This window comes from Podarcis pityusensis, assembly GCF_964106645.2.
Source record: "Podarcis pityusensis genome assembly, chromosome: 18".
NCBI classification, from domain to species: Eukaryota; Metazoa; Chordata; class Lepidosauria; order Squamata; family Lacertidae; genus Podarcis; species Podarcis pityusensis.
In genome coordinates this window covers 1,760,016-1,777,121 of record NC_138043.1, presented here as the reverse complement: position 1 = coordinate 1,777,121, position 17,106 = coordinate 1,760,016, and the positions used below count along the sequence as shown (strand labels likewise).

At 50.1% G+C, this 17,106-nt stretch overlaps 1 protein-coding gene and 1 long non-coding RNA gene across 2 annotated transcripts in view; one reads left to right on the top strand and one right to left on the bottom strand.

The window, feature by feature from the left end:
* The window catches only part of ONECUT3 (one cut homeobox 3), a 60,610-nt gene extending 48,201 nt beyond the window's left edge, over positions 1-12,409 (bottom strand). The window contains exon 1 of the mRNA XM_080989040.1: positions 11,263-12,409. Coding sequence (XP_080845166.1) covers positions 11,263-12,346 — 1,084 coding nt within the window. The 5' untranslated portion in view covers positions 12,347-12,409. The remainder of the gene's footprint in view (positions 1-11,262) is intronic.
* Positions 12,410-13,742: 1,333 nt separating this feature from the next.
* LOC308467563 lies at positions 13,743-14,645 on the top strand. The gene is made up of 2 exons (XR_013981219.1): positions 13,743-13,803; positions 14,587-14,645. It is a non-coding gene; the product is annotated as an uncharacterized lncRNA (long non-coding RNA).
* The last annotated feature ends 2,461 nt before the right edge of the window (positions 14,646-17,106 follow it).

Genomic DNA, 17,106 nt, shown 5'->3' with positions numbered 1-17,106 from the left:
CACTTCCATTTATTATTTATACCCTGCCCATCTGGCTGCGTTTCTCCAGCCACTCTGGGCAGCTCCCAACAGAATATTAAAAACACGATTAAAAACCTCCCTAAACAGGGCCACCTTCAGATGTCTTCTAAAAGTCAGATAGTTGCTTATTTCCTTGACATCTGACGGGAGGGCGTTCCACAGGGCGGGCGCCACCACCGAGAAGGCCCTCTGCCGAGTTCCTGTAACCTCACTTCTCGCAGGGAGGGAACCGCCAGAAGGCCCTCGGAGCTGGACATCAGTGTCCGGGGTGGAGATGCTCTTTCAGGTATTCTGGGCTTAGGCTGTTTAGGGCTTTCAAGGTCAGCACCAACACTTTGAATTGTGCTTGGAAACATCCTGGGAGCCAATGTAGGTCTTTCAGGACCGGTGTTATATGGTCTCCACTCCCAGTCCCCAGTCTAGCTGCCACATTCTGGATTAGTTGTAGTTTCCGGGTCACCTTCAAAGGCAACCCCATGGAGAGCGCATGGCAGTAGTCCAAGTGGGAGATAACCAGAGCATGCACCACTCTGTTGAGACAGTCTGTGGGCAGGGAGGGTCTCATCCTGCGTACCAGATGGAGCTGGCAGACAGGAGCCCTGGAAGCAGAATTGACCTGCGCCTCCATGGACGGCTGTGAGTCCAAAATGACTCCCAGGCTGCTTCCTGTTTCCCTCCTTTGAAATCAATGGAGTTCCATTAGTGCTGCCCATTCACTCCAATGGGTCTTTGGTCAAGTTAGGTATTGCGGATAGCATCCAGCATTCGCTGACATGGCTAACTGAGGTCCGCTCATTTCAATGGGTCCACTTTGAGTGGAGTTAAAGGTAAAGGTAAAGGGACCCCTGACCATTAGGTTCATTCGTGGCCGACTCTGGGGTCGCGGTGCTCATCTCGCTTTATTGGCTGAAGGAGCCGGCGTACAGCTTCCGGGTCATGTGGCCAGCAGGACTAAGCCGCTTCTGGCGAACCAGAGCAGCGCACGGAAACGCCGTTTACCTTACCTATTTATCTACTTGCACTTTGACGTGCTTTCGAACTGCTAGGTGGGCAGGAGCAGGGACCGAGCAACGGGAGCTCACCCTGTCATTGCGGGGATTCGAACCGCCGAACTTCTGGCAAGCCCTAGGCTCTGTGGTTTAACCCACAGCGCCACCGGCATCCCTGAGTGGAGCTACTGGCCCATAATAACCCTTTGCTTGCTTACCTGGGAGCAGACCCATTATATCTCAGAAGGCTTCCTTTAAAATCTATGGGATTCCAAAGTGGTTTGCTTGAGCTGAATCATACTTGAACCCTCTCCCATGAACACAAACATTTTGGAAAAAGCAACTGACTACATTAGCGCTGCAATGCATTAGCAGTAGTCTCTATAGATTTTAGCTCGGCAGAATTTTTTACATAGGTGGCATTTTTGCTGAGGTTATGATCTGTTTTTATCTTCCTGAGTTTATAATGTTTTAACAACTAGCTCTTGCTGTTTTAATGGCATTCTGGTTTATATTTCAATATCCTATGGCTTTAAAAAAAACCCCAACAACTTATCGTCAGCTGTTTGGGTCATCTTTCAGGTCTCAAAGGCAAAATGCTAAATGCGTTATTATGACTGTGTTCCCAACTAAATCATACTCTTAAATATATATATATATGCTAAATGCTAAATGCGTTATTATGACTGTGTTCCCAATTAAATCATACCATTACAAATATATATATTAAACACCTGGTGGGGTCTCAGGGCGGTTCACAGAATAAAACCAAGATATATAAAACCACAAAATACATAATGAAAATAAAAATACGTTTTCGCTATCTTAACTCCAGTGTCGTTTAATTCTCTCACTAATCCACTGCTTGTATCTCAAATCCTGCCAGGAACTTCATGTATAGGTGGCAGGAGAACCCATCAGCGTTCTCCAATCCTCCTTGTCATTTCAGGGCACTGGGTTCGAGTCATGCGCCGGGCAAAAGATTCCTGCATTTGCAAGGGGGTCGGACTAGATGCCCATCGGAGGTTGCGGTGACTTCCAACTCTTGCCACCCTGTGATTCTGTGATAATCGCTGGCAGGAGATGGAGCATGATCCAACTCCCAATAGATTCAGCCAGTGGGACCAAAGGCTGGAGTTGTAGTGCCTTCGCAACTTCTGGAGGGGCGCAGATTGTCTATCACCTAACTGCAACCTTAGACAACACTTGACTCGCAAACTGCAACAGTCTCTTGGATATGCATGTGTATGTTTTCGATTCATGGGTGCAGGGGGTGTATGTATACAGGCCTCCCCATCAAGCAAATAAATAAAAATACTTAACTAATCGGGACGTGGGTGGCGCTGTGGGTTAAACCATAGAGCCTAGGACTTGCCAATCAGAAGGTCGGCGGTTCGAATCCCCGCAACGACGGGGTGAGCTCCCGTTGCTCGTTCCCTGCTCCTGCCAACCTAGCAGTTCGAAAGCACACCAGCGCAAGTAGATAAATAGGTACCGCTCCGGCGGGAAGGTAAACGGCGTTTCCGTGTGCTGCTCTGGTTCGCCAGAAGCGGCTTAGTCCTGCTGGCCACATGACCCGGAAGCTGTACGCCGGCTCCCTCGGCCAGTAAAGCGAGATGAGCGCCGCAACCCCAGAGTCGGCCACGACTGGACCTAACGGTCAGGGGTCCCTTTACCTATGCTGCCTTAGAACTTTTAATTTGATTCAACACATGTAATGATTATTAATATTGATTATTTTCAGTTGTTATCCTTGAGAAACGTAGAGAGTAACAGGATACAGTGGTACCTCAGGATAAGTACTTAATTCGTTCCGGAGGTCTGTTCTTAACCTGAAACTGTTCTTAACCTGAAGCACCACTTTAGCTAATGGGGCCTCCTCCTGCTGCTGCGCCGCCGGAGCACGATTTTTGTTCTTATCCTGAAGCAAAGTTCTTAACCCAGGGTACTATTTCAAGGTTAGTGGAGTCTGTAACCTGAAGCGCATATAACCTGAAGCATATGTAACCCCAGGTACCACTGTATATTTATCCGAAAGTCCTCAAACTTACAAACTTCAAATTTAAAAATTAGCTGATGAAGATGAATACATCGAAACAGGGTCCCGTCCTGGTTTCTGCTTACTGATTGAAACTGAGTCTCCATCTAAATTGCAGAGTTTGGAGAAAATGAAGGATAAAGTGCGAGACTGGTTACATTACGCTCAGATTAAAGAAGTTTTTAAAAATGATAAGAAACTAGGGTTCCAGGTGGAGAAATCGAAACTAGAAACAGAACTGTTAGAACCAAAGACTAAGGTGCTTTCAAGGATGTATAACTTGCTGTTAAAATGGAATACACAAGATGAAATGGTTAAATCGGCTATGATAAGGTGGGCACAGGACATTGGGCATAATATCATGTTTGAGGACTGGGAAAGGTTGTGGAGTACTGGGTTGAACTTTACTGCATGCAATGCTTTGAAAGAAAATGTAATGAAAATGATATATAGATGGTATATGACCCCAGTCAAACTTGCAAAAATATACCACCTGTCTGATAATAAGTGTTGGAAATGTAAAGAGAGTGAAGGAACATTCTTTCACCTCTGGTGGACCTGCCCTAAAGTGAAGGCGTTCTGGGAAATGATTTATAATGAACTGAAAAAGGTATTTAAGTATACCTTCACAAAGAAACCAGAGGCCTTTCTTTTGGGTATTGTCGGCCAAGGGGTGGTAAAGAAGGATTGGACATTTTTTATGTACGCAACAACAGCAGCAAGGATACTTCTTGCAAAGCACTGGAAAACTCAAGATCTACCCACACTGGAAGAATGGCAGATGCAACTGATAGACTATATGGAACTGGCCGAGATGACCGGCAGAATCCGTGACCTGGGAGAGGAGAGGATGGAGGAGGACTGGAAGAAATTCAAGATTTATCTACAAAAATATTGTAATTTGAGTGAATGTTAAGCAGGATGCTAGATCATAAATAATTGGGCACCACTAAATTAGATGATTTAAGATGATAATGTGAGATTGAGAAAATATAATTTTTTTTGAGAATTACAAGATTATAAATAAATAGATGGGACATAAGAATGCAAACAAGATGATAAATTGCTGGCAAAAAGTTATAACGATGAAAGTGGGAGCGGGAGATGTGAGGGAGTCCAAAGAAGATGTGAAACTATGTTAAGACATATGCTACATTGTTTATTATATCTATTCTGTATGTTAAACCCTAATAAACATTTATATAAAAAAAAAAATGAAACTGAGTCTCCATCTGCGAGCTGATAAATTATAAGGATCACCATTATTGTCGAGTGAAAAGGAGAAAATCTTTGCAACGAATTATTGCTTTATACATATCTCTTTGAGTTTGAGTTTATAATCTCTACTTGAGTTTGTAATCTCTACTTGAGTTTGTAATCTTTACTATAATACATACTTTTGAATGGATTAGTTTTTGTTTCTGTTGACTATTGAATTGTGAGTAGGGACCACTCCCACCATTGAAACTTATATTGGCCTGAATTCTTGGTGTGCTTTTCTCTTGGTATATTTAATAACAGAAACTGGGTGATGGCATATCTGCAAAGAGCATTCACAGATCCTGGTCTTCAGATGTTGCTTTCTCACTGTGCTATACTAGAAAATGCGTGTATTCTTCGTGGTTATCTGGAGTTTGGCTCCTCCGCATGAATTTACTACTTCACTGTACAGCGATTCTATTTATATACGGTATATTCGAGGTTTTTTTAGTTGCCACAAAAGCTTTGCTCTTTATATACTGTATTTTTTGCTCTATGACTCACTTTTTCCCTCCTAAAAAGCAAGGGGGAAGGTGTGTGCGTCTTATGGAGCGAATGCAGGCTGCGCAGCTATCCCAGAAGCCAGAACAGCAAGAGGGATCGCTGCTTTCACTGCGCAGCGATCCCTCTTGTTGTTCTGGCTTCTGAGATTCAGAATATTTTTTTCCTTGTTTTCCTCCTCCAAAAACTAGGTGCGTCTTATGGTCCGGTGCGTCTTATAGAGCGAAAAATACGGTAAATTACGATGGAAAACTAAAAGTGGTTCTTTCATCTCAAGCGAACGAGAATGAACCAGGCAGTAGCCAGGAAAGGCAAACGGGCGCTTCCTCGACTCATTAAACCGCAACACACGCACTCATTATCTGTGGAACTCACCGCCATGTGATGTTGGACTAAGCGGGAGAGGCCAGAAAGCAAGGTCACTGGACCTGCCCCAAGGTGAAAGACTTCTGGGAAAAGATTTATAATGAACTGAAAAAAATGTTGAAATATACATTTATAAAGAAACCAGAGGCCTTTCTTCTTGGAATAACAGGTTTGGAATTGCCCAAGAAAGATGTTAAATTGTTTTTGTATGCCACAACTGCTGCTCGAATTTTATTAGCTAAAAAGTGGAAAACCCAAGAATTACCAACGGTGGAAGAATGGCAGATGAAGATGATGGAATTTTCGGAGCTGGCCGACCTAACCGGAAGAGTCCGCGACCAGAAGGAGGAGGAGTATCAGGAAGAATGGACAAAATTCAACGATTATTTAGCTAAATTTGTTAAGTTAAGCTAATTGGAAATAGCTTGCAGGCAACAGATTGGCTTAGGGATTTATATAAGTTAAGTGATGTTTAACATGTACAATTTTGAATTGAAAAGATATAAGGATGCTAATGGACTAAGTTAAGTTTATAAGAATTAGGATTTGGAAAGCCGTTATAAGGATATGCATGGAAATTCAACCAAGGCGAAGCGAGGAAGTCACTTAACAATGTTAATAAGTGTAATTTTAATAAGGTTATGATTTATGTTTGTTTGTCTGTGTGTTTTGTTCGTTTATAATTTTGTGAAAATTAATTTTAAAAATTGGAAAAAAAAGAGAAAGCAAAGTCACGGAGGAGTAAGCAAAGGCGAAAAAGATTGAACCTCCCCTGTCCATGGCAGTCTATCTTTGAACACTAGATTCCAGGGATAATAAAAAAGAGAGACTGGGGGCTATTCGTTTCGTGTGCTTTCCAGATTGGCAACGGCCGGCGCGGGGGGGGGGGTTGGACTTCGGTCTGGGTAAATAACAGGTAGCAAATGAAGTAATCTCCCTTCTACCCACGCTATTTTAAATTAAAACAAACACCGGATTGCGCGTAGTAGGATCAAGCTCCGTGTAAACGGAGTCGCTCCGGTGCGTCGAGTTTTCCCGAAAGCAGCGCGTTAGTAAGGTTTGGCTGACAATATTTTCGTATAGTCCTCATCAGAAAGCCTTGAAGGGTTGTGTTGTTTGCGTGTGTGCGTTTTTGCGCGCGATTCCATTCACACAGAACCCTCTCCGAATCCGAATTAAGCCGGATGGGACAGGAAACAGAACCCTTCGCCCACAAAAGGGTCTGTTTACTAGGCTGGCCTCTCTACCTCCCTATCTGAGCCGCGTTGCCTCGGTTATAGATAATTGATCCTCGCCGCCATTTGTAAAATGAAGGAGCTATACTATCGATCCGCCTGCGAGGGAGAGAGGGGGGGGAAAGGAGGGGGTCGAGCGGCGATGGGGGGGGGAGAGGTCACTGAGATCAGCTGATTTTAACCTATTCAGCAACATCCAAGCCTTAGGAATAGGGGGCTGGGATAATAAAAATGGCTCCATCTTATATGCATATGAGTTTAGGAAGAGACGGATGGAGGGAGGTCGAGGAAGGAGAGACTGAGAAAGGAGGGAGGAAGGAGGAGAGAAATCGAGGGTTGGGTGGAAGGAAATAATGACATATGGACTGGGAAAAGGAGGATTAAAAGCAGCAGAAATATGGGTAAGAGAAAGGGGGCGGGCAGGGAGGGTGGGTGGGTGGGTCCCAAGCGCTTTGAATGCTTCCCTTGCGACCGACACCTCCCTCCGGCTCAGGCCCGAGGAGAGCGTCTTTCACGCGGGGAAGAGGCTGAGCCCGCGAGACTCGCGGCCACAAGATTCTGCGGAGCACTGGAAAAAGGGGGCTACGCAAACTCGAGGGGTTAAGGAAGCAGCAGCGTTTAAAAAGCAGAGACATCACCTTGCCAACAAAGGTCCTTATAGTTCAAGCTATGGTTTTTCCCAGTAGTGATGTAAGGAAGTAAGAGCTGGACCATCAAGAATGGATGCTTTTGAATTCTGGTGCTGGAGGAGACTCTTGAGAGTCCCATGGACTGCAAGAAGATCAAACCTCTCCATTCTGAAGGAAATCAGCCCTGAGTGCTCACTGGAAGGACAGATCGTGAAGCTGAGGCTCCAAGACTTTGGCCACCTCATGAGAAGAGAAGACTCCCTGGAAAAGACCCTGATGTTGGGAAAGATGGAGGGCGCAAGGAGAAGGGGACGACAGAGGACGAGATGGTGGGACAGTGTTCTCGAAGCTACCAGCATGAGTTTGACCAAACTGCGGGAGGCAGTGGAAGACAGGAGGGCCTGGCGTGCTCTGGTCCAGGGGGTCACGAAGAGGCGGACACGACGAAACGACTCAACAACAATCTGGGCTCGCCACTGGCCTGATCCGGCAGAACCCTTATTGTTTTCTTCAGGCCTGTCAGTGGAAGGGGCCACCGTCTCCAAACGGGCGCACACGCGACAGTGTTCACTGGCGATGCCATGGTAGGTTTTGAGGAGTACCATCAATCAATCAATCAATCAATCAATCAAACAAACTATGGCTGTCCCCCTAGACCTTCCCTGGTCTAGAATGCATCTGACCAGCGTTGGAAACAGGAAACTGGGGGGAAATAATGGGTTTCTGGGGCTGACTGTGCGCCCAAACCAGCCATTTATTTCCTCTGAAGTCACGGGTGGAAATTCCACACGGGGGTGGGGTACAGAGGTAGCCCACCAGGCAGGGGGTATCCCTCACCTCTGGGCTCACTGGCAAACCTTTCAAGGCCCTTAAATTCTCCCTCGCCTCTCCACGGCTATTGCTAAGCGTTCCTTAGGGCACCGATTCTGCTCGCCTCTCTAACCACAGATATTAAGATCCAGATTCCGCCATCTCCATCTTCGAAGCTATCAACCTATTTCTCAATGTTTGGTTCCTTGCCTGTTTTTAAAAAATGATGATTCCAGAATCCGCAAAGTGTTCAGCATTTGATCAATCCATGCATTTATTTTTAAAACCATCGCTTTTTATTAGAAAGGCACATTATTATCTTTGCAGCTCCAGAGACCCTCTTGTTATTAAGTAAAGGAGTAGCGGCTAAAATGATTTGGCTAAATTCTGCTCAGAGTAGCCGGTAGATCCATTGACTTGACTGACTTCCTCTCCTCCCTCCGTTTCAGTGGGTTTGCTCTGCCGCAGGCCGCAGTTAGCGAAGGGAAGGGGTGTCAAAATTGTCTCTTTTTTAAAAAATTAATTTTTCATTTTCTCATTTTTTAAAACACCCCCCAAATCTTTACATAATCAATCTGCATTTCCCTCGACTTTGCTCCCCTCCTTTCTGCGGTTACCTGGTTTATATCAGATGGGTGGCATACAAATATTATTATTATTATTATTATTAATCCAGTTCAAGCCGGTTTACTAATTTCCCCTTCGTATTCCCTTTTCATTATTTCTTACTGGACATGTTTAATTCGATCCTGCTAATGTTCTAAGTTGTCTACAATGCAAAGTCTCTCTTCTTGGTTTCTTATTTCTTCCAGTAAGTTTCACAATTTCTGCATACGCCCATCAAAAAAAATTGCCTTCTGGGTTGGCTCAGACTGAAATGGACGGGCGAAAAGATTTTAGGCCTATCGATTTCAAGAGTTCCTACTTTTAGTGTAATTTAGTTGGAGTTGACATTCGTTATTCGTGTCCCTTAGGGTCTACTCTGAGCAGGGCGCAACACCAGATATTATTGTTTGCGTTCCTTACTATATATAATGGTGAAGGAGCGGTAAGGAATGCAAATAATAATATCTAGTGTTGTGCCCTGCTCAGAGTAGACCCTATGAAAGTGTGTGTATATATATATAATAAAAATATTAAAATCGTTTAAAACGAAACCGCATTTTAAAGACACCACGCACGCCCACCTTTTTCTCTACACCCGTTGATCAGCGAAAATCGGCTGTGAACCAAACGCAGTTGCGAAGTTGTCAAGACCGCGTATAATCTGTCCAGGCGCGCGCGCGCACGATTGACAAGTGTACAACCAGACAGGGTGAGCAAAGGGGATTCCGTTTCGGGATTCATTTATTAATTAATAGGGCCAGTTAAAGGATCCATCTCTTTAAAAGCTAGCTTTCGGCTGGCGAGGGATGGATAGATAGAATAAACGTTCAGATGGGTAAGGGGAAGGAGAGAATGAGAGAATGCGTAAGGCGGAGGAGAATTCCCTCTCTGTAGGTGAAGCGTGTTCATTCATTTGACCATTATGAATATTAATATCAATTATGTTTTTAATATTCTGTTAGGAGCAGCCCAGAGTGGCTGGGGCAATTAGTCAGATGGGGATTATTATTATTATTATTATTACTACTATAGGATTATTATACCCAGCCACTCTAGGCGGCTTACAGCATATATAAAAATATAGTAAAATATCAAGCATTAAAAGCTTTCCGATACGGGGCTGCCTTCATATTATTATTATTATTATTATTATTAGCCCCATTCATATACATATATAGCGAATCACAGTGCAAATAAGCGCATTCAACTGTATTCGATCCCTGAGGCAACTGCGGATTTTAGACTTTGCAAGTTCCTTGCAGGCAGAGACCCGCGCGTCCTCTCTCGCCCCCGCCCTCTCTCTTTTTCCTCCTTCTGGATTCTGAAACTGCCTATTCCCCCATCCGTCTGTGGGCATCGCAGGATGAGCTCCTCCTTGCAAAGCGAATCGCGCGGGCGTCTGGTGCGCCATAAAGCGCTCGGCCCTGCTCAGAGACTCACTGAGACCAGTGGACCCCATGCGTTTTGCCTTCAACGGTTACGCACTGCTCACGGTAGACTAATGGACACGGATAGACGTGCCTAGTTTAGGCCTTGGTTCGTTTCAATGGGTTTCCTTCTGAGCAGGACTTTTGCTCTCAAAGTGGCCTACGTGGTTCTCTCTCCCGCCTCATTTAATCCTCAACGACAACCCGGTGAGGTAGGACGGAGGCGGCCCAGTGTCCTAAAACGTTTGGATGGACTGACGCGTGTCTCTGTGTGTGTGTCTAACCGAAGTAGAAAACGGATCATGCTCCGCTCATGCCTTAGCTAGCACCCGGATTCTGCTCTTGCGCACGTTGGAACGCTGTGCCTGTGTGTTAAACACGTGGCTCACACCAGGCATTATATTCACCACCAGTTCTGGGATAAAATATTCAGGGTTGTAGCTGAATCAGAGAAGGGACGTTTAAATGAGCGCGCCCAAGTTGGCCGTGCCCTTTTAAATTCAGCGGGTCTGTTCTGAGCAGGGATGAACAAAAGAAGCTCCCTCGCTCTCTTGCCCCGGGAGTAAGGCCCATTCAACCCAAGCGGGCTTACTCCTGAGTAGGCAGAGACCCTAGGGCGCTGCGATTGTCCCCAAATGCTCTCTGCAGCCAGCGATCAGGACGATTCATAGACAGAAAGGAGACATGAATAGGCCCCAATGTATATTGTGCAGAAAACCGGGGGTGGCGAGCGCAAGACTGAATAAACATCGACCGTGCCTTGCGCATCTCCCCCCACCTTTTCCCTGGAACGCCGCCGCTCCCTTTCTCGACACGCGGCAACGGGCAGGGATGGAACGTGTGAACAGACCTTCCCCCCAATACCCTGGAAAACGTAGCAAATTGAGGCGATAAAAAAAGTTATGCCGTCAAGAGGGGATGAGGAGGGGGTGTCATCTCCGCCGGAGCTGATCCTCACACGCGCCAGCCACTTTCCCCGAGGCTCGGGGCCGCGAAGCAGCATACACGCATCCTGACCCACACACCTGTAAATCACACTCGCGCCTCTTTCCTTGTAGGGGCGGGAGTTCCTGTCTCATTCCTTTCACAAGCACACCCCTCCCGCTCCCCAATGATTTCTCCGCTTCTTCCCCTAGACACCCCCCCTTCCATTCTTTCTCTCTCACCCCCACCCGCCTATGACATTCCTCGCGGGCGTTCAGACGACCGTGTTCCCTCTTCCAGAGAGGCGCGCGTCAAAGTGGAGAGTCCAGGCGGCCAAGTGTGTGTATGTGTGCGCGCCTGTGAAATTTACAGCTGTTTGGCTCCCGCCCCGCACCCCTCTCCGGACCCCACCACGCAGCCCCCCAAGTTTCTAGTCCCTAACGCGAAGCCACCTACCTGCCAGCCTCAAGGCAGACATCCTCTGGAATTCCGGTTCCTGCAACCATTTCCACATCCGTCGGAAGGTCTCCCGCCCGGACTTCAGCTTACTCCACGGCTTGGGGTTCCTCAACAGGTCGGAGAGGGTGCCCTGGGAGCGACACAGGATCCGCTGGGCGAATATGGCCTGCGGGATGCTATAGCGCTTCAGCTCGGCCGTGATCCGCTGCGCCACTTCCTTGGTGTTGATTTCTTCCACCTGCCCGGAGCCGCCGCCTTGCGAGCCCGACGCGGACGAGCCTTGCCTCTCCCGCTCGCCCAGCAGGGCGCCGTTGGCTTGCCCGTGGGGGTGTCCTCCGTGGGGGTGCATGCCGTTCAGAGATGGCATCATGCCGGAGCCCGGAGCCCCCAGACCCCGCGCCAGGTGTTCCTCGCTCCTGGATAGCATGTGAGGGTCGAAGCCGTTGGGCGAAAGCAACTTGTCTCCAGCCAGGTGGGCGCCGGGGCCGTAGGGGGCCAGCGACTGCTGCCCGTTGTGTAGGCTCAGGCCGTTGGAGAGGGGCGACAGAGCCTGCCCCATAGACGGCATGTCCTTCGGGTAGTGGCCGTACAAGTTCCCCATGGAGGCGGCCAAGCTGCGCTCCTCGCGCATGAGGGTGAAGCTGCCGCTGACGCTCCCGGAGAGCCGCTGGTGGTGCGGCGGGTGGTGCGGGTGGTGGTGCGGGTGGTGGTGAGGATGGTGATGGTGGTGGAACTTCTCGGAGACGGTGGAGATGGGCGGCAGGTGCTGAAGAGGCGTCAAGGTGGTGTAGGTGCTCATCCCCGAGGGCGACTCGCAAGCCATGCTCATAGCCGGGTGGAGAGGGCCTCCCAAGGTGTGCTCCGGCCGGTAGTCTCCCGCCCCGTCGAGGATGGACGCCATGCTGGAGACCATGGCCGGCCGGCCGTGCGAGGAGACGAGGTTGCGGTGCGCCGACGGGGGAGGAGGCGGAGGGGGAGGCGGCGGCGGAGGAGGCGGAGGCTGCCTGGCGTGCGCCCCGGCGGGGCTCAAGAGCTCACCCGCCTGATGGAGGCTGCCGAGCCCGTCGAGGCTCAACTCCATCGCTCGCTCGCTCTCCCCTGGCCAGGCGATCCCTCCTCCTCCTCCTCCTCCTCCTCCTCCCCCTCCCCCTCCTCCTCCTGGATCTCCGCCTCCTCCTCCCTCCTCCTCCTCCTCCCTCCCTCCTCCTGTGTCCCCCGCCGCCTTAATCCAGATCCATCTCAGGAGATCTCCATCCGGATCTCTTCTGGGCGCGCGCGCAGGCGGAGGAGCGGATGGTGCTCAGGGGCCGCGGCGGCGGCGGCGGCGGCGGGTCCCCACCCCCCCCTCCTGCCCAAAGCTGCGGGGATGGGCGCTGCTTTCCTCTCGGCGCTAGGCTCTGGCTGGTCTCGCTCGCTCGCTGGCTTTTCTCCTCCTCTTCTGTCGGCCGTGGCTGCGAATCGCGCGGCTCTGCTCCTCGGCTCAGCCTCCCTCTCGCCTTGACGTCACGGCGCCCAGCTACGGTCTGTCCGCACCCCCCCCTCCACCGACACCACCCCCAAGCACACACACAACCTGCCCAGCGTGCTCTTAACGAGCGCCCACCTGCCAGTCTCAGTGTGCCTTCTCTGGTGCCTATTATGAATGTGATTTCTGCCTCTCTCTCTCTCTCTCTCTGTAGAAGGCATCGACAAGGGTGTGTTCCCCCCTTCTTTCTCTCTCCCTCTCCCCCCCCTTTCTCTCTCTCACACACGACAGGGAAAGGCGAGTGCTGGGAGGTGGGCGGGGGGGGGAGGGGAAAGCGGGGGGGGGTGAGGGGGAAAAGGCAGCAGCAGCAGCAGCGGGGAGTAAGGGAGAATAGCGATATAAAATCAATTGCGGCTGGAGGGTGAGCGAGAGTTTCAGCTAGGTTGTAGGGCGGGCGGTGAGGGGGAGAGTGTGAATCTGTGGGGAAGGGGAAGGCGAGAAGGAAGGAGGGAGGGATAGGGGTGAGATTGAGAGAGGGGGAGGGAGGAGGGGTGGGGAAAAGAAGGAAGGAAAGGGTGAGATTGAGGGAGGGGGTGGAAAAGGAAGGAAGGAAGGCGGGAGGGAGAGTGAAGGAAGGAAGGAAGGAAGGAAGGAAGGAAGGAAGGAAGGAAGGAAAGAAGGAACGAAGGAACGAAGGAGCAGGGAGGGGTTGGAGGAAAGGAAAGAAATGAATGAAACAGGAAGCAATGAGAAGAAGGAAGGAAGGAAAGGGGTTGGAGGGAAAGGAAGGAAGGAAGGAAGGAAGAAAAAAAGAAGGAAGGAAGGAAGGAGATTGAGGGAGGGGGTGGGAAAGGAAGGAAGGAAGGAGGGAGGGAGAGAGAGTGAGGGAGGGAAGGAAGGAAGGAAAGGAGAGAGGGGTGCGATTGAGGGAGGGGGTGGAAAAGGAAGGAAGGAGGGAAAGAGAGAGGGGGGAGGAAGGAAGGAAATAGGAAGGAAGGAGCAGGGAAAGGTTGGAGGGAAAGAAAGAATATGAATGAAATAAGAAGCAATGAGACGAAGGAAGGAAGGAAAGGGTTGGAGGAAAGAAAGGAAGGAAGGAAGAAAAAAAGAAGGAAGGAAGGAATGAGATTGAGGGAGGGGTGGAAAAGGAAGGAAGGAAGGAGGGAGGGAGAGAGAGTGAGGGAAGGAAGGAAGGAAGGAAGGAAGGAAGGAAGGAAGGAAGGAAGGGAAAGGAAAGGGAAGGAAAGGAGAGAGGGGTGCGATTGAGGGAGGGGGTGGAAAAAGGAAGGAAGGAGGGAAAGAGAGAGGGGGGAGGAAGGAAAGAAATAGGAAGGAAGGAGCAGGGAAAGGTTGGAGGAAAGAAAGAATATGAATGAAATAAGAAGCAATGAGACGAAGGAAGGAAAGGGTTGGAGGAAAGAAAGGAAGGAAGGAAGAAAAAAAGAAGGAAGGAAGGAAGGAGATTGAGGGAGGGGGTGGAAAAGGAAGGAAGGAAGGAAGGAGGGAGGGAGGGAGAGAGAGTGAGGAAGGAAGGAAGGAAGGAAGGAAGGAAGGAAGGAAGGAAAGGAGGAAAGGAAAAGGAAAGGAAAGGAAAGGAAAGGAAAGGAAAGGAAAGGAAAGGAAGGAAAGGAGAGAGGGGTGCGATTGAGGGAGGGGGTGGAAAAGGAAGGAAGGAAGGAAGGAAGGAAGGAGAGAGAGTGAGGGAAGGAAGGAAGGAAGGAAGGAAGGGAAGGAAAAGGAAAGGAGAGAGGGGTGCGATTGAGGGAGGGGGTGGAAAAGGAAGGAAGGAGGGAAAGAGCGAGGGGGAAGGAAGGAAGGAAATAGGAAGGAAGGAGCAGGGAAAGGTTGGAGGAAAGAAAGAAAATGAATGAAATAAGAAGCAATGAGACGAAGGAAGGAAGGAAGGAAAGAAAGATAAAGAAAGAAAGAAAGATAAAGAAAGAAAGAGGGGAGCAGTGGAAAGACGGAGGAAAGAAACAGGAAGGAAGGAAGGAAGGAAGGAGTACTGAGGTTATGTCTCTTGGGACAGGTTAGCTGAGCTCTTGAGCAAGCGCTCCGTGCCCCGCCTGCCCTCTTCGCCCCTCGGCCCCGTCCGCCTCCGCCCCCGACTGTATCAGCCAGCCATACATCACGACACTCCATCGCGCCTAATCTGTGCCTCCATCTATCACGGGCTTTTCTGCTCTATTGGTCTATCCTCGCAGGGGAAAGGCTCTGAGCGCGCTCTGGTTGTGTGTGCGCGCGCGCGTGTGGCGGGGGGGGGGGGGTCCACACCGGAGGCCAGCCTTGCCCACCCCCCTGCTGCAACCGAGGCTTCTCATCTGCCTAACCTTTGTGGGGATCGCTCTCGCACAGTCCCAAGATGACCTCTCTCCTTCCTCTCCTTCCTAGACCCCCACCGACACCACCGGTCCTTGGAGACGGCGTGGAAGCGGGGGGTGGGGGGGGGCTCGCAGGAGCGGCTCCGGCGCTCCGCTGTAGCACAGTCGCCCTCCCCGCGCTATGCCCTTATCGATCACTTCAGCTCACGGGGCGGGGGGGGGGGGGAGGAAGGGAGAGAGAAAAGATTTCGCAGATGGTCTGTGGGAAATATTGGGGGGAGGGGGAGGGGAGCGTTTCCTAATGGGAACGGATTAAGCAGCCTGCCCCCCCCCTCCGCAAAGGGTCTTCATTGACGCCTCAGGTCCAGCTATGCTCAGAGACAGCCTCCTTAACCTACGTGGGGAGGGCGGACCACACCGAGAACAGAAGCTTAAACTAGATAGTCCTGGGTTGAAGGATGGGTTTAGGAACGGCTCTTCGGGGTTTCAGACCAGGCGTCTCTCCCAGCCCCCTCCCCCCGGGGGGAGATATAGGAAATGGAACTTGGGGGTCTACTGAATGCAAATAAGTTGTTGTTGTTTAGTTGTGTCTGCCTCTTCGTGACCCCCTGGACCAGAGCACGCCAGGCCCTCCTGTCTTCCACTGCCTCCCCCAGTTTGGTCAAACTCATGCTGGCTGCTTCGAGAACACTGTCCCACCATCTCGTCCTCCATCGTCCCCTTCTCCTTGCGCCCTCCATCTTCCCCAACATCAGGGTCTTTTCCAGGGAGTCTTCTCTTCTCATGAGGTGGCCAAAGTCTTGGAGCCTCAGCTTCCGGATCTGTCCTTCCAGTGAGCGCTCAGGGCTGATTTCCTTCTGAATGGAGAGGTTTGATCTTCTTGCAGTCCATGGGACTCTCAAGAGTCTCCTCCAGCACCAGAATCCAAAAGCATCCATTCTTCGGCGATCAACCTTCTTGATGGTCTCAGTTCCCAGGCCTATCAGGCTTTAAGCAAGGTTACTGAGGGGCGTGGCTTGCTGAGAAGGGGCGTGGCCAGGCTACATCTCTGAGGGCCAAGTAGAAGTGCTTCAAGGACCACATTCGTGAGCAGAGTGTGGGGTGTGTCCCTGGGGAGAGGGTGTGCAGCCTGGGGGCAGCTCTGGGGCCCTGACAGATGGACCTGGAGGGCTGTTTTCAGTGGCTGGTCCTCAGCTTCCCCACCCAGGTCCTTCTCCCCCATATCCAAAAACTCTTCTCCAGCTTCTCAGCTGAAGAATAAAGGCTGTTCTCTTTGGGTTGTTTCCAGCTACATTCTACTCAAAGTAAAGGTAAAGGGACCCCTGACCAGTCGTGACCGACTCTGGGGTTGCTGCGCTCATCTCGCTTTACTGGCCGAGGGAGCCGGCATACAGCTTCGGGGTCATGTGGCCAGCAGGACTAAGCCGCTTCTGGCGAACCAGAGCAGCACACGGAAATGCCGTTTACCTTCCCGCCAGAGAGGTACCTATTTATCTACTTGCACTTTGACGTGCTTTCGAACTGCTAGGTTGGCAGGAGCAGGGACCGAGCTATGGGAGCTCACCCCGTTGCGGGGATTCAAACCGCCAACCTTCCGATCGGCAAGTTCTAGGCTCTGTGGTTTAACCCACAGCGCCAAATGCGTCCCTTCTATTCAAAGTAGCCCCACTGAAATTAATGGAGCTACGTGACCCAGGTCTGTTCTTTTTAATAGGTTCGCTCTGTGTACAGCCAACATTGGATTTTGTCCAGTAATAAATGAATATAGTCCTAACCTGCCCTTCGTTGATACAAGCACAGCAGGGACTGGACACTGACCTCAGAACCAATCAGATCAGTTTCCCTTTTGCTTGTTCCACCTGTGGACTCTTCAGGCTCTTTCAGGAGGGAAGCATCTCACCTGGAAAAGGACGAGTGTGGGCAGCTGTGAGTAAATGGTGTGTTAAAGCAGGGGGGGCTTTCTTTGTCCCACCCTCCCTTGACTGGACTGTCACTATTGATTAGACCTGGTTCAGCACTGTGCTCTCCTTGGGGATATAAGAACTCATTTTATGA